At 41.7% G+C, this 23,473-nt stretch overlaps 1 protein-coding gene across 17 annotated transcripts in view; it reads right to left on the bottom strand.

The window, feature by feature from the left end:
- SH3PXD2A (SH3 and PX domains 2A) overlaps positions 1 to 23,473 on the bottom strand; it is a 260,873-nt gene that overhangs the window by 38,522 nt on the left and 198,878 nt on the right. For 16 of the 17 annotated variants that reach the window (XM_083505057.1, XM_083505058.1, XM_083505059.1 and 13 more), the window contains one exon: positions 985 to 1,098. In XM_083505057.1, the coding sequence (XP_083361183.1) occupies positions 985 to 1,098 (114 nt within the window). Of the gene's footprint in view, positions 1 to 984; positions 1,099 to 17,270; positions 17,616 to 23,473 lie in introns of those variants that run through there. The other variant, XM_083505056.1, reaches the window with a different exon arrangement.

The following is a 23,473-nucleotide window of genomic DNA, read 5'->3' as shown; positions in this document are numbered from 1 at the left end:
GGTTCCCCATGTCTGTCCTGAGTAAAGATGCTACAAGTGCACCCCAACTGTATCTCCCGTTTGTGGATATGAACTTTTCCTCTGATGCAACCTACACTCTACCATTCCTCTGCACTAAGGCTGAAGGGAGCCTTAATGTCATGCACAACTCTGTTTTGGGACAGCATCCTCTGCGCAGTTATTTATGAGTTGGATAAAGATGTACATATAATGGAATATGACAAAAAGTTAACACTAAAAGGGGAACAAAATACTGTGATGGGAGAGGATAGACTTGGTCAGCACTAAGCAAAATAGGGCAGTTAATGGCAACACCTTTTGCTGTACGCAGATTCTGATAGCATCTTAGACAAAAAGACTTGCAAACTGGGACAAAACCAGAATAATATCAACTATATAATATACTATTCGCATACATCAGGAAAAATATATATTATGAAAACAATTTCATAGATTACATAAACTCCTCTCCCCCACTGTGGTCTATGAAAGATTCAAGATAAGCTGAAAAAAACAACTCAAATAGCTGTGTTAAATTTCTTATGGAAGAACATGGGTGCGTTATTGTATACAAACCACACGTGTCTAGACCACAATTTCTAGAAACCCAGCATCATTATAAACACAAAAGAATCAGCATTTTTAGAAAATATTTTATTATGCTTTAGAATAATGCCACAACCCATACAAGTGTTACTTCTATGATATGCTGTAAGCCGTCCAGAGTGGCTGGAGAAACCCAAACAGATGGGCGGGGGAATAAATAAATATAAATAAATCTATAACCTCTTTTCCTACCAGATCAAGGTAGCCTAGGAAGGCATTTATTCTTCCCCTCAAATGGCATAAATAACTGTCAATAGGTAACCTACTAGACTTTGTGCTGGTCTTTGAGATAGCTATGCTTATTCCTATAAGGTATATAGGGTAAAGGTGGGTTTTAATTATAATTCCTCACCCAGATCAATTACAGCTGTTTCTTACCTTCCCCTCCTTTGGACATGTTAATTTCAGAATCATCTCTAATTCCACTTTGGGATTCCAGGTAAGTGGCAGGGACCCAGCCCTGCTCTTCCGAGGTACTTACAAACCACCAACCTGTGAGGGTAAGGAAAGAATAAGAGTTAATTCACTGCAGAATCACCGTCCCCTAACAATTTCAAATTCTTCAAAACCAGTGTGTTAGTCATCCTGGTTATAATGCTAGCACTATATTATAATGCACCCGTTTCTGAAGTTCCTTTTACACTGTATTCCTTCTACTGTATCATTATGGAATTGTGGCTTTTTGATCAATATAACACTATGTCTTGCTAAATTTCATTCACACTGCTGCGTGTGGTGTGATACAATAGCGGACATGCATGTTTCTGTTCCCCTGTCATTCGCCCATGATAACGGAGGAAAAGAACTGTATGCTGGAATTCCACCCAAATTTTGTCACATGGCGTGATCCATGCAAACTACAGCACAAAATTACAGCACAAAACTCCTGCATTTACCTAGGTTAATGGGATTGGAAAATTGGTTTTTTTCCCCTGGAAGCAATTAACGCAGAAATGAGTGCTAAACTTATGCTAGATTTCCAGAAGTGTGAATGAGCATGTAAATGATCAGGGAAGGAAACACCAGGAAAACAGAGTAAAGTGCTGTCTGAATGCCGTCTAAGAGTTGTACTCCTGTTCAAGACTCCAACCACCCTGGAATAAGAACCTCCATAGCAGGATGGGGAGCACAGCAGAACTAACAGAGGTGTATGTGGTGGTGGGGAAGAAATTAAAATGTCATTTTCTGTCTTCCTCCTGCCCTGCCCAAGGCTTCCCTTGCTGTGCTATCCAGCATTAAAGGGTTCCGAGTTGGGGCTTGATGCCAAACATTTTATAAGTATACAGCAGGAGGAGATGAGTCTTGAAAGGGGGGGAAGGGAAACTTTTTGCTCGCCTTTTCCATGAAGTAGGAACTGCAAGAACTGCAATTTTTGTATAGAAGTCGGCATATTGCTGGTGGAAATAAAATCACCTAATTGCCAATGTAGGCAGAAAAATGTTCTGTATTCCTGGTAAAAATCAGACAGGTTGCACAAATTTCCTTTATTAAAATGACTCCACACACTTTGAAGAGCTTTTGTAGCCCCAGATAATTGTGTCCAAATGCCGTGGAACTCCCTTGGATTATTCAATTGGAAGTGGGAGTGTCAAACTGAAAATTCAAATACTAAAGTTGTAATTAGAATTGGTTTCTTCTCACAGTGCTGCCAAAAGACATTGCCCCAAACACACTGTGGGTCACATCATAACTAAGGTTCTGCTGCTGCAAGCGTCTGTGGGCAAAGTTCCACTAACAGGATGCTGCTTCCAGTGGAAGTTTTTGCTTCTCTTCCCTTCTCCCTGCAGCGCTTATGGTTAGGTGGACCCTTGGAGCATGAGGGGCAGGGCAGGGCAGGGCAGGGGGGAGGGGCAGATCCCCACTGGATTCCAGTTCCCCCTGTAAATGAAAATAGCCCTTCTGATTATGGATAACTAGATAGGATCTAAGCCAATACATAACCACAGACAAAGGACAGAGGCTATTAACCAGACTTAGCCAAGGCTGTGCGCTTTGCTTTCACTTTTAAATAAAAACAAAATGTCTGTGTGAATTCTACTTCATAATAAGCTCCCTTTTGGATGGAAATTAACACTCTGCAAAGTTGGATAATTCCTTTCCTATTGATATTCTTTAGCATATGGGTGATGTTAAACACAACAATTAATGAACTTGTAAATATATAAATTCTCACTGAGGCAAGCAAAGAGACTTGCTTAAAACATAACCTTTTAAATGAAGTGGTTAATGGTCCTTCGCAAAGCCCAGGTGTTAAGTGCAAATTAGATGCTTTTACTATTGGCTACTTCTCTTTGCCTCTCCCAAGGCACAGAGGCTGAGAAGAGTCAGCTGAAGTTTGCAAGAGTGAGAGATGGCGGGGAGGATAAGTTGGAGCAAGACCTGAGCCTTCTACCCATACCCTTGGTTTATGAACTAGATAAAATGTTCATATTTTTGAAGCATTGAAAGGTGCCTTTAAAGAGAGGGTGGGGGAAATAGCTCTTAGTTTTTGGAGCTGGGCAACCAAAATGAGGGAAGTAGAGAGGGAAAACCAGGAGCAGGTGTGTGTGTGTGTGTGTGTGTGTGTGTGTGTGTGTGTGTGTGTGTGTTTGCAGCATGGGCCAGAGCATTTATACGAAACTCCCAGGGCTAAACACCAACCCAGGTACCCTGCTTTGAATTTAAAATATGCATGGAGATAGGAGACTACAGTTGTACAGTGGAGAATGAAGAGCACTCTGTGCATGCTCACTCCCCACATATTCCAGGACTCAGACCTGGTAGTGAAAACAAGACTCAAGATGTACCCCGTAGTCTTGACACAAGTTAACTTAGATAGGGGAAACAGGCAAAAACAGTTGCTTATAGCTACAGCGACAGTGTTGCTAAAAGGAAAGTGAGAATGGGGAAAGTAAATCATTTTGTAAGGGAAACAAACTATATCCACCACTTGTAGTTTGCTGGCAAAGAAGTGGGTCCCCATTGGATACAGTAGGGCAAACATATATAGGATTTAATTGAAAGCTTGTGGAGGAAGACGAGAGGCTGTAGCTGTTGGAAGTGGCAAGCAAAGAAGCACCCTGCATTTACTCAGAGGAAAACTGCTATTTCAGCATAAGAATTCTCTGGCATGGATTCACCAACTGATATTTGATATTGAGCATTCCTCAGGCATAAATGTGGACCAGAGCCTACTGCATGGCATAAAATATAGTGCATTAGTGAGTATGCCTTGTAATCTATGGTTTGTCTCACTGCTTTAGTTATCTAGATTAATCTTCTTACATGCACCTTTAATTCCCATTTTCCACTTGCATTTCATTTGAATCTCAACTGTGATGACCTCACCAGTTTTCAACAGGGCACAATACTGGGCTTCCCAAATTTGCCCCAACCATGCACAGGAGGGTCCCCCATTATACTGTGCAAATAATAGGAGGTAACATTCAAAGCCCATACTCTATAATCTAATTTTGCATGTGAAAGTGCTCTATTCCAAAAGTGAAGGCATGCATACATATCAAATTTAAATACTCTTAAAAGAATCCAAGCCAGTTCTAACAAAAGACATTGCTAAATGGTCAAATGAGAAGGAACCTCTCTCCTGTTCCCCTAAATGTTCCAAAAGGGAATCAAAAATAAAAACAGAGCAGCACTGATGACACCAGAGTCATTACTAGCATCATTTCATCAAGAGGCAGAGATTTCCATTTCCAAGAGAGATTTGGAAAACTTTGCTTCACAGTATTCCTGGTCAGGGAATTTAGTTACACTTTTACACAGCAAGAGGGAGATTCTCCCGACATGACGTTTACCCACAGCAGCCAGCTGCCATAAATAATAATAATATTATTTAAAAAGAAAACCAACACCACCAACTCATTTCAAAAAGGCCTACTGCTGAAAACGAGGAATAGTTAATGGCATGGCAGGATAGGAGGCATGTTAGAGTTGAACATGCAATTGTAATTATGACACAGAAGTAAACAGACCAGAAGCTGATACACATCTGATCCTAATTAGATGGAAACGGTCCTATGAATTCTTCTTCAGAAGGAAACGTTAGCCTGAGTGAAAAGAGCTGCACTATAAAGTTAACACTCTAGTAAAAACCATGACCTTTGAAGCATTTCATTTCACCCTGAACTTTGGTTTTGTGCCCTACTATTTCACAAAACAGAAAAGTTGGAAAAGACCTAAATACTGTTTTCAACTCTGCATATAGCTTAAAACAGTTGAGCCAAACCAAGCCATTCCATATCCAAGTATAGCAGGGGGTTCTTGAACTTTCTACCCCCAGGGCCAACTTAAGAAGAGGCCCACTAGTCACAAAATGGTGGTACATGGAAGCAGAGTTTAGCATAACCAGCAGGCAAGTGCTGTCATTTCCTACAGATATCTAATCCATTTTTGGAAATTGCTAAATACTTTGCCACAGTGCTTGCATTGTGGCAAGGAGTTCCATACCTCAGGTTTCCTCAAGCTACGGTGAGTTCAGATATTTGCTGTGAAGGTATGGTGACTCAGCCTTCCTATTTTAGGCAGGATTTGCTGATCCAGAAGCTCTAAGTGGAGAAGTCTTTGCCTTTCATATTTTTCTTTCCTAACCTCACATACTTCTCAAAGTATCGTTACCCATCTCCTGTAATTTCTTCTCCCATTCTCCTTTCACAATCAACTTGTACCTTATCCCCCCTTCCCACTGCCAATTGCCAGTTTCTTTCATCCCTCTTCCCTGATCCTTTCACAACCCCTTGTCAACAGTTTTCCTCGCCAATATCCTGCCTTCCTGTACAGTCTATATTTGGTGGTGGTCCAGTGGGGAGGGGGGGGTCTAGGAAAAACAAAACAAAAACAAAGAAGATCTGCTTTAGCATCTATACCAACTTCCACACTGACAGAAACAAACAAACAAAAACCCACCCAATCATATTGCATTGTGCTCCACTCAGGGTTAGCCCTGCTGGGTGAAGTGATTTAATTCAGGTGCAACTTGCAAATAGATGGAAAGCAGAAACTAATGTTAAAATGGTTTGCCAAGTTTTAAAAGTGTTGGCCCAAGAAGTTTGAAGGTCCTCAAGGCCGCCAGAGTTGATTGGGTAGTACAGTGGTATCTTGGTTTGCAACCGTTTTGGATTATAACCACGTCAAACCCAAAAGTGTGTGTCCCTTCTTTTGGATTACAACCCATTTTTTTTTATTACAACCAATTTTGGGGGAGGAGGCCCTATTGGCGAAAGCATGCCTTGGGTTACAACCTGTTTTGGTTTACAACCGGACCTCCGAAACCGATTATGGTTGTAAACCAAGGTACCACTGTATATCAACACATACACACATGTGAATGAATGAATGAATGACCTTGGGCTGGCACTGACTCCATTAGCTCTTCCTTTAATTTTTTTATCAGAAGTGTTATTGTTATTCTGCAAGGATCAGTCAGAGATAACTTGTTTTCCTTGCCAACTCACATCTAGCCATTAAGCTCAATGTCTGGCTGTGTATAATTACCAACTTAAAACGCAGCGAGGTTGTTTCCCCCCTGTTCTGTTTAAAATAGCATTTGCATTTTGTTGTACACAGTTGTTCGTGCTTCCAAGTCATCCACTGCCTGTCCACACCAGTGGGCAGAGAGAGGGCATGGATGTTTTCATATGGTTTACATTTTCAAATCAGATCAACACTGGTTTGGAGGCAAATGCATCAAAATGCAGTAATTCTCAAGGAACTACAGGATAGGTGTGGATTGTGACTAAAGGCGTGTGTATGTGGCTTCACAAACCAGCAGTGGGAGTGCACCGGATTCAGAATATATTGGGAGTGTGTACACAGCCTCACTCAAGTCATTGCTTAGATCCAAAGTGATTCTGTAGATAGATGCAAGTTACCTTCAAGGCGTGAAATGATTATCAGTACTTTCATCACCCTGGGATGTCAAGGCTACTTTCACAGAGCAGTAAATGCTATGCAATCCTGCCTGGCACTCTGCTTGTTCACTCCTATTCAGTTGTCAGGAGTGACCAGGTGAAGAGGACGAGGCTCCTGCACTTTTAATTGTGGTCTGAAAGAAGGAAATCCAGCAGGTCTAGCTTGCATGACAACTGCAGCATGGATGGTTGTAAACATATCATGCTGAAGTCAGGTTTCTTACTCAAATGCACCAAAAAAAGAAACTATTAAATATATGAAATAACAAGGAAAGGAGAATGCCGGATTTAACAACACATAATGCTATGAACCTGCTGAAAAAATTGGGTCAAATATGGTTTGGATTGGGAGGTAACCAATAAAATATCCACATACAAGAAGTACGCCAACCTTCCTTTATGAAATGGGGGTGAAAGTCAAAACACTTGCAATAAGATGTTGGGAAATTGGGAGCAACTGCGTGTGAAACTGATTAACACACATCACCAGTTTCCTTCAAATTATGTTAAAAATAAAGTATTCAAGACAGTAGTTGATAATAATATAATTTGAACTTTATGGCTGAAATCCTGTAAACCATTAGGAAAAAATAAGTCCCATGAGACCCAAACTGATCTTATGCACATAGCAAAGCACGAGAATCCAGTCAAACTAGATATGCATTGTGGTCAGCACTTATTTTTCTTACAGGTTAGTCTTCCAGGTACAAAAGGAATACAAAATGTGCACAGAGTATTTATGGATCCAGAGCCTGCTGCTGCATTATTTAAACAAAGAGCACCCTTACTGAAGCTGTGAAATTCCACCCACCATTTTTAACAAACACTTCGGGACAAACAAGGTTTCCATTTTCAAGGAGCTTAAGAATGTGCTGAAGTTGCATCTTTTGGGTTTCTATCTCCCATGGATTTGTGTGTACTGGGACACTGATGACACAACCTTTTCAGGTTTTTTGTATGATGAGATGCTGCATTTTGGAACGTGTGCAGTGCTAGTTAGCCTTTTTGGCAGTTATGCCACAAGTCAAATTCAAGGATGTATGTGTGTGTTGCTACACTACAATATATAAGCAGCTCCTTCTGTACTGGCACTATTTTGGTTCTATCCTACCGAAATAGGGTACAGCCAGCAATGCACATGGGAGTGGCAGACAGAAATATAGTACAGACTATGTCATAGCAAGGAAGGTAACTGACCCTCTTCAACTCCTGCATAAGTGTGCCCCAAACTCCAGTTACGTGTATCACTTTGGCATCCATGCCATAGACTGGACACCTATGATCTAGTGGTGGCTGTGCCTTTGCCACAATCCGAGATATCTGACTACAAGAGCACTCCCTCCAGCTAAAAAAGGGCTCTCAAGGAAGAAAAATTGAGGCAGTTGCCTTAGACTCCATCTTAAGCAAATTGTCTAGACCTGAAGGGGGAAAATGCTTAGCCAAGAGCTACATAGAAGGAATCAAGATTGTTGTACTATAAAGCAAAAACCCCTCTCTTGGCCAGATGGATATACACCCTGTACTGTATACATTTCTTAAGAGACTTCACTTTCAAAAATGAAGCAATGTATTCATGGAGCTGCCCCTGCCCTGCATTTATTCCTTTCTTTGTGCAGGAGTTGAGCACAATCCGTTATTACAACTATTCTGCAATAACATCTGCAGAGTATTATGTAAAGTTCTCTCTGCATGCTGCCAAGACAGTATGAGGTTCACTCTGGCTCCTGCATCATTGGTTGTGACTGAGCAGAATAATATTCTTTGCTGTACTTCATATGACTATCTTACTCCTTTCATCGAAAGGCATTAAAGTTTGAGGGCCACAGCACCAGGCTAACTTCATGCCCCTGCTATCACCACTTTTTCCTTTATTAATTGGATTTTAAAACAAATCTGCAGAACAAAGTCCAAATTCACATGCATTCAATGTGTAAAAATCACTTTGCTTAAGCAAGTGCTAGTGGAATGCCCTATCCATTCTGCTTGTTTGTCTATATACATTAGAAGAGATAAGCTGACTGGCTTGCTCTTCTGCTTACACTAATTCACCCATCCTGAAAGACCTACACTGGCTCCCAGTACATTTCCGAGCACAATTCAAAGTGTTGGTGCTGACCTTTAAAGCCCTAAATGGCCTCGGTCCAGTATACCTGAAGAAGCGTCTCCACCCCCATTGTTCAGCCCAGACACTGAGGTCCAGGCGAGAAGTGAGGTTACAGGGAACCAGGCAGAGCGCCATCTCAGTAGTCAAGGAAATAAACACTATCTGACTTTTATAAGACATCTGAAGGCAGCCCTGTTTAGGGAAGTTTTTAATGCCTGATGTTTCACCATTTTTATATACACTTTAAGCCACCCAGAGTGGCTGGGGAAACCCAGCCAGATGGACAGGGTAGAAATAATAAATTTATTATTATTATTATTATTATTATTATTATTATTATTATTATTATTATTATTAATTGAATCATCTCTCATTGTAGAATCAGATATGTGTTGTTGGATAACCAGTGGGGTAGCCACCTGGTCCACCCAACCTCATACAGAAAAATGAGAGAGAGCAAAGAGCTTCCTAACATGAATAGTGGTTGGTGTGGGTGTGGGTGTGTGTGTGGGTGTGTGTGCGCACACAAAGCTGACCTCCCCCCATATCCAGAAGGATTACATCATAACTCAAGTGAAGAGCAGTGGTGTGTACAATGGCCTGAAAAGGTTTAGAAAAACAGAACTAAGACTCACACAGATGAACCATGCCCCTAGCTACAAAAAGAATTCAGGGTCATTGGCCAATCTAGCCTGGAAAAACATTCCTTCCAAAAACACGGTGATCAGTCACTTCCAAAATGTGAAAACAAACCCCATCTGCCTAGCCTCACCCAGGAGAAAGCTCTCTTAGCTCAAGTCCATCCCACTTGAATATCTGGGATATCTGACATTCATTATTTGCACTTGAAAAGTTCTACATTAAGAATGAACGTAATGTTTTCCATTTTAGAGAAATTAAGAAGATGCACCAAATTCCAGAACACAATAGCTTCAAACAACATAATGGATGTTCCTTGTTCAGAACACCTCTCCTCCATAACTGCCTAAAGAACACTTAGTACTGGTTCAGAATTTTTGGGAGGTTTGATTGGGTGAGCACATACATTACAACTTGTGTAATAGATTGGAAGCTGTCAGATCTGTTCAATAGGAGGCAATCCCTCATACCGCTAGTCAGTAATTTCCCTTCAACCGTGCAGAATGCACAACACAACTGATCACTGGGATTTGTGCCAGACATTCTCTGTGTATTACATACATAGATACATAGACCAAGAAGCTATGCATAATATTTTTACCCCACTCCCAGTTTCAGAGTATTTGCTAAAATCTGCTACTAATAATAGCTCCTATAATGAATTCACTGTGTTTTGCCAGCAAAGTCTGCATAATGACACAGAAGGAACAAAGCTGTATGTTGCTAGCTACAGGTATGATTTGGGGAAAATATTCAGGAGAAAGATGGTGTGGCCACAGACAAAAAGGCTTGCAGAGTAGATGTTAACTTTATTAACATATCACACACATGTTCATTTATTTATAGAGGAAAGTGATCTTTTTAGCCAGTGCCAAGAAGATCTGCAAAACCTATCAGTTTCCTCCTCACAACAAACTTCAATTCTCTCTGGCTGTCAAGTTCAATGCTTTTTGAAAACAGGACAGAGTACCCAGAGTGGTGTACAATATAACCATAAAACTGCAGTATGTTCAATTAAAGTACAACTAAAAAACTTTCCAAAGGCAACAAAGAACATAATCCAGCCAAAACTTAAACGCAAAAATCTAGAACAGCAGCAGGAGTATAAAAGGGATTACCCATAGAAAGTGGCAGCAGAATTAGGCCGCTATCAAAATTTCCATTGAAAGAGACGCAAAAAGGAAGCCTGACGGATTTTAAATGAGAACGCTGTGGTACAACCAAATAAAAGGCTCCAAAGAATGGATGACCAAAGCCAAGTTACTCCTATTCAGACTCCAGGAGTGTATCTGTGAAATTCGGAGGTTTTTTTGTTTTGTTTTTTGTCCAAATGTGAATCATATTTGTGGACATTGAATTGCATTTACCATTTTACTTCCCACTTATTTGGTTGGAGAGATCCTTTTAGAGCTCTTCGTAATCCCATTTTGCTTTAACTACCCTGAAACAATCTGGCATTGTCAGCAAAGATGGCTACCTCACCACTCACCTCTGACTTTAAATCCTTTACAAACAAGTTAAAAAGCACAGGTCCCAATACCAATCCTGGGGGACTCTTCTTTCTACATCTTCCACTGAGAGAAGTCTCAATGCTCTCTGCTTCCTGTGTCGAAATCTTTTAGACAGTCTAAGGACAGAATGTGGACTGGATCACCTCTATCAATAAGATTGTTGACACTCTCAAAGAATTCTAACAAGTTAGTGAGAATCTATCCAGAACAGGTTGAATCACCTCAGCAGTGTTCTTGACTAACAGTACTTCCATCTAGTCTGAATTAAGTTTCAGTTTATAAACTCCTATCTGCTCCTGAATTCATGCCAGACACTAATTTACCACTTCCACTGCTTCCCTGGCATCAGATGTTGGAACTAAGAGGTTATCTGCCTACTGGCAACACCTTAGCGCCGTGAGAATATCCAGTAGGAACTGTCCCCACAGGAAGTGTAATTTATTTTCTGCTTCAATTCTGTTTATTTTTCATTCAGTTGTATTTCAGATTTAGCCTGAGTTTTCAATATATACATGGAAAGGCTGCATTTGAATGAATTATAGCCACTTTCTAAAACCCTTGTCTGTCCTTCCTTCCCTGTTGCTACCTATTATAGCCTACCTATAGGCTTAGCAGCATTATTTTATGCAAGGACATTGCAACCATAGACCATTCCAGTACCAGCAGAAGCCACACCTCCCCCCTTTTGGAAAATACTTTAACCGGCTGCAAGAGTTTGGCGAGGACAATACAGCCCATGAATCATCATGCGGAGGAGGGAAAGCGTTTCCGTCTTTCTCCACAATGAACTAGAAATTTTCAGCTTAGAGAAATAAAGCTACTTTCAACCCTGAAATTCTATGCATGTGCTCTCAAAAGTAAGTCTCACCGAGTTCAAATGGGACTTGTTTCCAGAGAAATGTGCTAGCCTGAATGTATTGCAGGCTTGTACACAACACTGTGAGAAGGAAACGTGTCTTAATTCATTGCACCAGATAAGGATTTCTACAATCACAGCAAGACTTCCCAAACTTCCATATGCTAGGGTCACCACCAAATTTGATGAGGCAAATAACATTCGTGTTTCAGATCTCTGTAATACAGGAATCCCCAAACTCGGCCCTCCAGATGTTTTGGGACTACAATTCCCATCATCCCTGACCACTGGTCCTGTTAGCTAGGGATGATGGGAGTTGTAGTCCCAAAACATATGGAGGGCAGAGTTTGGGGATGCCTGCTGTAATACATTTAATATTTATGGAATTCAACCACATCTGGGCAACAGCTCAGTGGTAACACAACTGCTTTGCATGCAGAAGGTCCCAGGTTCCATCCAAAAATGATCAGGGGATCTGAAAGACCGCTGCCCAAGACTTTGAAGAGTCAGAGTAGACAATACTGTGTTAGATGGACAGTCTGACCTGGCGCAAGACAGCTTTCCATATTCCATTCTCTAGAAGTACTGAAAAGAAGTAACCAACCTAAATGGTGAGCTAATGCATAGAAACAGCAGACAAGTCCTGTTTATGGAGGCATTTAGAGAACACGACTTTTACTCCCATTCCACAGGAAGCAAAACTGAAAGAAGAACAACCACTTCCCTGAACAGCTTTGTTTCCACCGGTATTTCATACTGGAATACATATTCCTTTCATGCTCTTCCTCTCTTGCCAAATCAGTCATCTGAATATACATACTATGTGCTAAAGTGGAGCCGGACACTATGAAAGCTACTTTGGCAATTGCTGACTTTGTGCCACTATACAAGAACACAGGAGACTGCCTTATACATCGGTCCATCTCAGCATTGTCTGCACCCGGTATCTTCAACCTTCTCAGATCCAGCACCGACTTTTAACCCAAACATGCCTTTGGGGACCCATTTCTTAACCTTTTACCATATATTTGCAGGGCAGTAGTGCTCCTGTTGTGACCCACCTTGGATCTGGCCATGACCCACCAGTTGAGGATCTGTGCTCTACAATGATTGGGCAGTGCTCAGGCAGAAACCTTTCCCAGCCCTACCTGGAGATGTTGAGGGATTGAACCAGGGACCTTCTGCATGCAGCACAACGGCTCTACCATTCAGCTACGACAACACAGAACACTTAAAAAAAAAGTAACTCTGAAGTCAATGGAACTGGGGATCAAATCCCAGGGGCAATCAGGAATTTACTGTTTTGGACCTTGATTCAATGCAATGTTTACCAATGCCAGTTGTGGTAGATTTCTCCCACATCAGACAGGGCCAGATGGAGGTCGTTAAGAGTATAATTCTGGGAAAAGCTAAAAAGGAACCCTCGTCTGCGACAGGCATTCCGTCCAGATCCTGAAGCCCAGTCCAGCATTTCAAACGTTCCTCTTTTTAAAGCTCTTCCAGGCAATGTTTCAGAAAGCAGCTACTTGAGCTGAAGAGAAAGGTAATGGTGCCAAGCCTGAAGGGAGGGGAAAAGTTTGAGATCACACAACGCTGTCTTGTAATTAGACAAACCGCTGGGTCTGAATGGCAGCAACTCCTCCAAAGCAACTGGTCCACTTCCTGAATTCTACTCGTAATTTGTACCAAAGAACAGTACAAGATCAGCCCAAGTCGAATGCAACCTTTGGTGGTGGTGGAAGGGCACTTGCAGGTGGTGGGTAGAGCAACATATGCAATTCTCACCAGTGCTCATTCCCGCCATGCAAGAATCATATTTCTTCACATCTCCCCACTTCTCTCCATATAGCCAAGCAAAGGGCACCATCATGGTACAAGGACGCATCGTGCCCAAGCAGAAGCACTCAAAAGAGGGTGAAGAGCATGGCTGACAAGGAGCATGGCCTGGAGGGAGGGCCAAGACAGAGAGGCCTGCATTCGGACTCTGGGCTGCCTAAATGTAATTCTTTTCCTTCCATCAGAGACACTCATGGAGTTGGGAGGGTTAGTTGCCACAGTGCCCATGGCAAGTGCTTTTGTGGATTCCTGGACACTGGGAATCAAGCCTGCTCCACTTTGATTCTCCCCTTTCAGCAGTATGGGCCTCATTCTGGCTTTTGTTTCCTGGTCATAGTAGAACATTGCAAGGAATTGGAAGTCTTTCTAGTTAGAAGTCACACTGCACAGGTTGGGCAGGTTTCACAGGTGTGCTGTTAGCAAGCATCTAGTTGTTTGTCACAAAGGGTTGCTGAGTTCCCCTTGCCTTTTTTGCAGAAGGAGGGAGACCCAAATAACGTACAAACCTCTCTAAGCAAGTACTTAGCAAACATACATGTCAGCACCCTTCACTGATGCAAACTGCTGCAGTGCTTTGTACAAAGTTTTTACATTGTACATTAACGTTTTGTTACAATAATGATACCAGAGATTCTGACAGAGTTACCAACATGCAGTGGATTGTATTTATTCTGGTTCTGACACAAGTTATAAGTCATTCCACACACTGAGGTGTGACAAACATTCTGCCTGAAAGAAAATAATTGCGTCATTTCTCACTGCAACTAGTCTCTCACACAGGTGTGACTTCTCTGCCACTAAGCAAAGGTCCCCCTTCACCAAGTTGAGTTAGAGTAAAGGTAGTGGTGAAATACTGCAGACTGAAGAGGTATTTTTTTCTACAATGCAAGAGTTCAAATGTCAACAGAACAGGGCACTGCTGCTTCAGAATGCCTCTTATTTTTCAAACCTGGACCAGCAAAGACACAAGAGATGCCCAATTCTTCAGAGATGTTAAGAAATCCCACCCCAAACCTGTAAGGAATTCACTGTCTTTTATCCCAGGTTTTCCAACGTTCTCAATAGAAGCAGAATTTGAGTCTCTTCTCTTGACATAAACTGCATTCCAGATACAAGTAAAACAGCAGAACAGAATAAGAGAAACTCAGGCAGAAATTGGGGGAAGAAGGTCTGTGTATTTTAGTCATGAAGGAAATATTCCTTCAATCCTGACAGATCACACAGAACTATCATTAGCCAGGCATGTTAACCTTTGACAAACCAACGGTCGGCAGCCTATTAGCCTATGAGCTGGAAGTATTGTACAATATGCCTCATAACACCAGAGCCATTCATAGGAAGTGACTGGCAGGAAAACCCTTGTACGCTTGCCAGTTTGCTTGTAACAGGCAACCCACAGCACCGCTACCAATAATGCCACTTTGAAAGATGCTTTTTCAGTTCCTCCTGGAAACATTCCCATCAAGTGGGAATGCGTTCTTCAATCTGGCGTCACTTTTTTAAGAATGGCTGCATCAACAGTGCCTCATCGTTTTATGGGAGAGCTGCCTGGAACAGCTTCCTGCAACAAGCAACTAGAAGTCTTCCGCCTTGCTACAGACAGAGGATTCAAAAAGCTGCATGAATCACAGGGGCTGGCTTTCCGTCATGGAACTAAGCAGCTTCACTAGAAAGAACTTCATATAGATTTTTAAATAAAATAAAGGCAACCATTTTGGTCTCATGTTTTACAAAAGCAGCCCCAAAAAACATGCAAGGCATATCTAGGAAAAGCTTCCAGGAAAGGAATAAGTGTTTTGATCAGAAAGAGAGGGTCCATTCCTTACAGACACAGCTCTTCAAAAACTACATACTGTACCTCATGCACTGTATCTTAGACTGTTTGTCCTGAACTACCAGCACACTACCAACAAAACATAGGGCTTAGCCACACTTACCTTTTTTCTGCTCTTTCCAGGCACTGTCTGCAAGTAAAAGCTCCATGTCTGAGTGTTTTTTTGTTTTTTGCTTTGGAGTCCCCCCCCCCCCACTTTTTAAAGCTCAATTGGAGCAAATGGCAATCTGCCAAGCCCCCCCCCCCCCAGTTTGATGTTTGCTCTGACCAAGTGCTAAAGGGTTTTCGCAGGTAAAGCTCCATGGCAAACAAAACACACCCACCCACCCCGAAACCCCGCTCAGACACAGAGCTTTTAATCACGGACCTATGCCTGGAAAGAGCAGAGCAAAAGATAAGTGTGGCTAAGCCCCAAAACACAGAGTCACAAATGTTAATTGCAAGGCAGGGAACTGGTAGTCCAAGGTACCAGGAGAGCACGGCTCCCATTAGCTTAAGCCAGCATGGTCAGTAATTAGGAATTATGAGAGTTGTACTCTAACACCTGGAGAAGCACAGGTTTCCCATACCTGTCATAGGGGAAGCAGCCACAATGTAATCCAACTTTAACTTCTGAACTTTTCCAAAACACTAAGAGCATGTCACTGAGCTGAGCTTCTAATTGTTTTATTTGTCTCTGCACCAGGGAAGTTTTATTATGGTTTTATTGATTTTGTTTGTTTAAGTTGTATTTTGTATTTTTATATACGGTATCAATGATTGTAATTTGTAAGCCACCTACATAATTTTACTGCTGACCAGTCATCAAATTACTAATAAAGATGATGCTAGTAATCCACTTCTAACAGAAATTCTATTCCCCTCCCACTTCACTACCCATACTACCATTTCAAAATAAAAGGCAGAGAAGAATTTATCTGCTCACACACTCCATTATATGAGAAGAGTTCACAGATGGAAACTGCATTGAAAAAGGAAAGGAAAGAGAAATGGATCAGAAAACCTTCACACATGTAAAAATGAACTTCTAAGTACACTTCGATAAAAAGTAGCCATCCCAGGGTTGAACTAAAGGAGAGTCCTTGTTAGCTAGTACTGTAGGAGTACTTTCATAGTTTGGCTTTGCCCCCAAGATGAGAGGGGCAAAACACACAAAATAACAACTGCTTATAAACACAGCTCCTTATAAAAGACCATTATGGGCTAGTTAGGAGGTACACAGTTTAACAAAATACATAGAACTCAATTTGAAAACACTTGAAATCACAGCCTTGTACTGTAAAACATTTGATAACTCATTCTTCTTCTCAGTATCTAGTTATGAAACGCAGCCAGCAATCTATACCACATTGGGCATAATTTTTGTGTGGAAAACTGAATACAAATGGAATTTAATCATTAAGAATTCTGCAAGTACAATATAAGCTATCAACTTACAAAAACTTGTATAGGGGAGGCTTAATACAGGCATCTCATTCTAACATTCCAAACAGCTTCCTAAATTAGAAAAAAAAACCAGTTGGACATGCCAGCTTGCTTAGTATTAAATGAAATGAGTCAAGAGAGCACAGGAAGCAGCACCACAAAACTTCTACTGTGCAGCTGATATTCAGGCAATGTTATCCTATAATCTAATATATTTGTTTCTTTAACACAGGCACCCCCAACCTCGGCCCTCCAGCTGTTTTGGGGCTACAACTCCCATCACCCCTAGCTAACAGGACCAGTGGTCAGGGATGATAGGAATTGTAGTCCCCAAACAGCTGGAGGGCCAAGTTTGGGGATGCCTGCTTTAAGAAAAGCCATAGCAACCACATACAAAATAGAACAGTTTATTCATACACAGCTTTATAATATAGCTCATCATAAAAGGTACACAATGCTGTCAGCATTCATTCAATACCATTTTGCATCTCAAACAGTTCTACCAACACTGGAAATACTGTTTCACAAGAAGGCAAGAAGAACACAATCCTACCAAACTGCCGACGCCACTTCCTGAAGCATCCAGGTGTTCCTTGAACATCCCCCATCCACATACAGCTCCTATCCTACAACTATTCTTAGCCAGTAAGCTCCAACAAGGCGATGGAAGCAACTGAAACACTTTTCAATCTGAACAAACTAAACCTACTCTGGTCGGGCACTGGTTTGGTTTTGGGTTTTTTTTTGCTTTCCCTCCCAGATGTCCTTCGGGCTCCTCTTCTCAGTCCTATTCAAACAACATCCCTGGCTTTGAAGCCACGCCTCGAGGAACGGAAACAACAGTCAACCCTCTGGAACATGTTTCCTATAAACTAGAAGCCTGCAGAACAGCCAGCACATTGAGCAAACTGCCAATTAACCAAATACATTGCACTGGGGAGAGAGGGGGGGAGAGACTGAAGGAGTAGGAGATGGCTGCTCCCAAAGCAACTCAGAAATCTGAATCCACAGTTCCTGCAACTCCTTCCAAGTACATTCTATTTTTCTAGCCCATGGATTATATAGCTGGTAGAATACACAACCAAAACACACCACTATGGAGCATCTACAAATATACAGAGGAAAGAGTATACAACCCAGTCCTAAACTAGAACATGGATCTCATTTAAAACCATAGACATAGTTTCTTTTACATAGCTTAAGAGCTTCCAACTCTTCATTAGTCCATATGACAAGCACAAGATGCATACTATAGAATGCTTCAAGTCCCATCAGTTTTATCTGGTATAAACAGCACACACACATTCATGTATTCAGACAGATGTACATCACAAGCTGTTACATTTTCATGGAAGCTGGCGCAATGAGTTCCACTACTACAATGGGAATTACCACCCCCCACACATGACTTCTGCACCCTCCTCATATCTTCCTGGTATGGTCAGCTGAGCACCCAGAGCAAGGTGCAGGGACAGGAGAGGGGAGATTGTTCCTTCAGAACAATAATTTCTGCTTGCCAGGTAAACAATCACCTACAGGTTGAATTCCATCCTTTGCAACTGGTAGTGTTGCATAACTGGAAAGGATTAAGTTTCAATGTTGAAGCCAGTTAGGGAACCAAACACCTGTAATTCCAGATCTGTGGGAGATGGCTGGCCTTCAAGACTAACTAAAACACTGTGTACACATTCTAAGTTCTTAAACCAGTCAGAAAACAATCAGGAAAATACTAGACCTGTGTGTTAAAACAGCCTACTATAGCTTACGATTCTTAGTTCTATGGTTGGTTTCCGAAACAAACTGTGAGCCCCAAATGAATTCAATTCCGTTCAAGGACCAGGCTCCATTCTAGGTAAACTTTCAGAGGCCAAATGTCAATGGTGGGTGGCACCAGAAGCAAACGTGGCCAGGACAATACATGTGAGTTTTACCTTTGTAGGGTAGGCTAGTTTCCTCACACTCAGCCTTCATCTGGGCAAGCAAAAAGTATTATCAGAGTTCCAAGGACACATTAGCTCAGTTGATTAGAGCATGGTGATCATAGCACCAAGGTTGCAGGTTTGATCCCTAAACAGGACAGCTGCCCATTTCTGCATTGCAGGGGGTTGGACTAGATGATCCTCAGGGTCCTTTCCAACTCTACAATTCTACACCAAGGAGATGCAAAAGCTGGGTTGGTAGGGTGTGTGGCTTGGGAGAGTTCTGATGGCCAGATAAAGAGGCCTGAGGACCACATTTGATCCCTTTGGTTCCCCACCCCTTAACTAGATAGCTGTAAACACCAACAAGTTCAAGAGCCATGTGGAGGGAGGGGTCAACTTTCGAAAGAGCAGAGGCAAAAAGCAGTGGGGAATCATTGCAAGGCTTTGCTCAAATCCCCATCTCAATAGTTACTGGCATGTTTGGGGAAAACAGCTATGCAGTCCAGGTTCTCCGTTGCCACGAGACTCTTGGATATGTATAACAATACCGTTTTAATAGGACCGAAGAGAAACCAGATTATTAGTGTATGGCTGAAAAATGGCTCCAAGACAATTAAAGGGTGGCCTCCGCTTGCTTACTTCACTGGGCGTGGGGGAGAGGATTAGTCAATGGAACAAGGTCAGCACATTACATTTGGTGGGCTAGAGAGGTGCAAGATGCATTTCTCTGGGCCAACTACAGTGTAGCCAAATGGCATGGAAGACAAGTGTGGGAGAGAAAGACCATCAACATTTTCTTTGCATTCACTAAAGGCTTCCAGACACAAATACCCATCTGTTCTCTGGTTCAGAGCAGCCACTCTTCACTATTAACTGAGGCACACGGCTAAATTCTAGTTTCCAATATACAATTTCCATGTTGGAGGACTTTAGAAAGATCACCTGAGCCAAACTATCATAGTGAGCACCTGGATTGAACATGTCACCTGTACTGAGCCCACATTGCATTGACCATGTGACCCCTTAATCAGAGGTGAAACTAGGCTTTATTTCACCAGGGTCAAAGACTCAGTTTCGCACCCCCTACACACAATTGCATACACACTCACAGGCTGGGAGCCTCAATGATGCCCCTCTGCATGCTTCACCTGGGGCAAAAAAACCTGGCTAGCCACAGCCATACACACACACACACACACACGGTAGCTATAGCACTGCCTTCATCCAGCACAGTTCATAATCAAGCCCATGTTTACCACCCAATCCTCTTCTGACAGCATTGCAACAGCACAGAAAATCTGGAGTAAATTTCAAGTTCTGCTCAAATCTGCCTGTATTACCATGTTAATTCAGTCATATGGCATAACCTTTGATCTACCTCATTACTTTGCAGCTGAAATGTTGCAATGCAGTTCTCCAACCAAAAAATAGAGATTAGTGGGGAAAGTGAGCACAAAATGCATATATTAGTGGAAATAATGTTCAAAAATTCATTCTATTGTGGAACACTGCTTGCAAAAAAGTGCATAATAGGCAAAATTGTGTAAAACAAATGCTCATATGAGGGGTAAGTATCTCCAATATGTTTTCAATCACTATGCAACAATGAAGGTGGCAGCAATTTTTTTAAAAAAATTAAGAACACCTGCTTCCCAGAAAGCAGCAGAGATTACTGAGATTTTAAAAAAACACAATCTGATAGTGACTTTTTAAAAAGGACTTCTCTAGTAGAGAGAGACTGAAGCCAAAATAATCACTGGTGGGGAAATCCCCCTCCCCAATGTTTCATGGTAGATAAACCAGAAGGTCATGTTAGGCTCCTTCAGAACTTTCTAACGTACAGGACAAGACTATCTGTGGGCACGGGGCTTGAGATATTTACAAAAGGCTCAACAGAGAACTGATGAATCAACAATGGGTCCTTTGACCCAACTGCAGTTTTTGGTTCTTGCCGCCAGACTCGCCTGCATCCTCTCCCTAACTATGCTGCAGTCTGCCAGCGCTTATTTGTTCTCCAACTCAGCTTTCAAATATTCTGAGACCAAGCCAGCAAAAAGTGTAATTGTTTCTCCAGATGATGTCTTTTGAAGTTAACTCTGGAGATGCTGAAAAGAGGAGCTGGGGGGGGGGTGATCTTGTTCATGGAGCAGTTATAACAATGTCAAATGTTAGTTAGACTTCAGCTCCTGAACAGGGAATTCAATGAGTAGAAATGTGTGTTGGTGTTATGAACTGGGTGTTTCTTTAAGGTCCTGAACATTTCCAAGCAAAGGAAGGAGTGCAAATATGATCTACACTCACACAGATTTGAATAGAAGTTTGTTCAATACTTGAGGACACTTATAATTAGAAAATTTAAGTGTCCCATAGTGTTCTTCATACATTATCTAAACATAAGGTACTGGCATAATTTCAACCTTGTTTAAGAACGATCTCTATCTGCTTTAATTTAAAAATAAACACCTATAGCAGCAGTGAGGAATGAAGCCCAGCATAAATACTAATTTGGCTCATGAAGCTGTTCCCTCCAAACAGCACCCACCTACATTACATCTGACACCATATATGATGTCAGCTATGGGACAGATATGGATGTGGCCACAAAGGAATGAACTGGGAGCTTAAATTGAGCCCCCAATTGTTTCTTTGCAAGTGGGGATCCCAGTAGGTGTGAATCAATTAACTGGTGCCAACAAGCAGCCCCTGCTTGGATTGGCTGTATTGGGGAGAACAGCCAATGGGGTTTATCTGCTCAGTTTTGAAGCATTCAGGAATGGAAGAAACTCATTTGATTGATTCAGGGAGCCCACCTGACAAGTCAAAGTAATCAAAACCCCAAAATCTGGGGAGAAATTTGAATGAGAATTTCTGAAGCAAGCCTAATTCTCTTCTGAAAGTGAGTCCCTGTATCCTATAAATAAAGTTATGGTTCCAAGAACTGGAAGATGTCCATAGCCATATGAAGTAGATCAAAATTAGAAATTCCCATTACACAAAGTAAGGTTATAGCATGCTTTCACCCACAACATGTTGGGCCAAGTCAATAGCATTCCTCTTAGGTGCACAAACACGCACCCCAGAGATTGCATGAAGAAACAGCAAAGTTTCAGAGAAAATATATCATATGCCCAGGCAACTGCGCCTACTCTTTGACCCAGACCACCCCAAATTTTGATTTAAGTCTTAGCTAATTTGAGATCAAATCTAACTACTGTATATCACAGTTTTTCAAACACAACAAAAGAATACAAAGTGCTGCAACTTTAAGAAGAAATGAAACCAGCTGGGCTTTGTTTCGAATTTTGGATGTCTTTGCATTCAGAATTATTTTGTCACAATGGTTTCCTGCTGCCAAGACACACTCCAGTTCCAAGCACAGGGGGTAACTTGATCCAAACAAAACACATGCACTGCTCAAGAGACACTCACTCCAGAAGATCAAATTGCTCTTCTATACAGAAATACAAGAAATGTTCTTGGGGGAAACTCACTTTCTTTCTTAAAGAACAGTAAGTCCACATTCCCAAGCCATCCACTTACCTATTCAAACTGCTTGCCTAAGTCAGGTAGTACCATATTTACCTGAATATAATGGGCACCTTTTTTGGCATTTACATTTGCCAGCAAATACTTTTTGGGTTTCAAGGTTTTGAAAATTGAAGTGTGTATTAGATCCGATGGCACATTAGATTTGCATAAATACAATATTTTACACTATTTGATAAATCTCTCACTCTGCCCAAAACACTAGGCAAGAATGGAGAGAGGACTGGAAAACAATGGGAATGAATGAGAGTGTCCCCAAAATGTTGACATTCTGATGCTCAAAAGGATTCCAAAAGGATTTTTGCACTCAGAAGGGCTGTTGAATCAATCTACAGTGAAAATTACAAAGATATGCTAGACTATTCAAAGCTGCTCTCATGATGGAGATTTTTATTAAGTGAAAAAACAAAAGCAGGACTTTATTTTCTTCTAAAAGCAGGGAAGTGAAGAAGGAATATTTGCACATACAAGCAGGATGCTTCCCCCCGCGCCCCCATCATATAATTCCTTCCAACTCAGCCCTATGTAGAGGCTTTCATGGAGAAAAAGGATATACAGTGGTACCTTGGGTTACATACGCTTCAGGTTACATACACTTCAGGTTACAGACTCCGCTAACCCAGAAATATTACCTCGGGTTAAGAACTTTGCTTCAGGATGAGAACAGAAATCATGCAGCAGCGGCATGGCAGCAGCAGGAGGCCCCATTAGCTAAAGTGGTGCTTCAGGTTAAGAACAGTTTCAGGTTAAGAATGGACCTCCGGAACAAATTAAGTACGTAACCAGAGGTACCACTGTACTTTAGCAACATATGGATCATGTATAGTTTTTACAACAGTGAGCTGAATAGCACCTTGAAATCCTAACAAATTCATAATGTATGCACCTGATAAAATTGTGCTCCAGCACATTAAGCTTTGGGACAGAGTCAGTGTTAGAAACTGAGATATGAAAGCTGGGAGCTAAATGGCACCTTAAACCTAGGTTATGGGCACAACAATGGAATGTCCAGGCGTGCTTTTTTATAACAAAAATACAAAGCTGAAAATAAATGAACAGCAGCTAAATATTATGTTCATTTGTCTCATGGTCCAGTCCTTCCCCTGCTCACCCCGCTAATATTCTTAAGAGGGTCTCTTCTCCAGTCTTCAGAGACTAGCTGGAAGTGGGGAGGCAGGAAAAGGTCCTCCTTTCCTTCCACTCAGTAGTTTTAATCTGAAATCTCGGGTACAGTACTGAGCTCAGAACCTGCTTGCACTAATGAAATTCCCTGTCACAAAATGCTCCT

The sequence above is a fragment of the Podarcis liolepis genome (assembly GCF_965112155.1).
Source record: "Podarcis liolepis genome assembly, chromosome: 5".
Lineage (NCBI taxonomy): Eukaryota > Metazoa > Chordata > Lepidosauria > Squamata > Lacertidae > Podarcis > Podarcis liolepis.
This window is presented reverse-complemented; position numbering and strand designations above follow the sequence as displayed.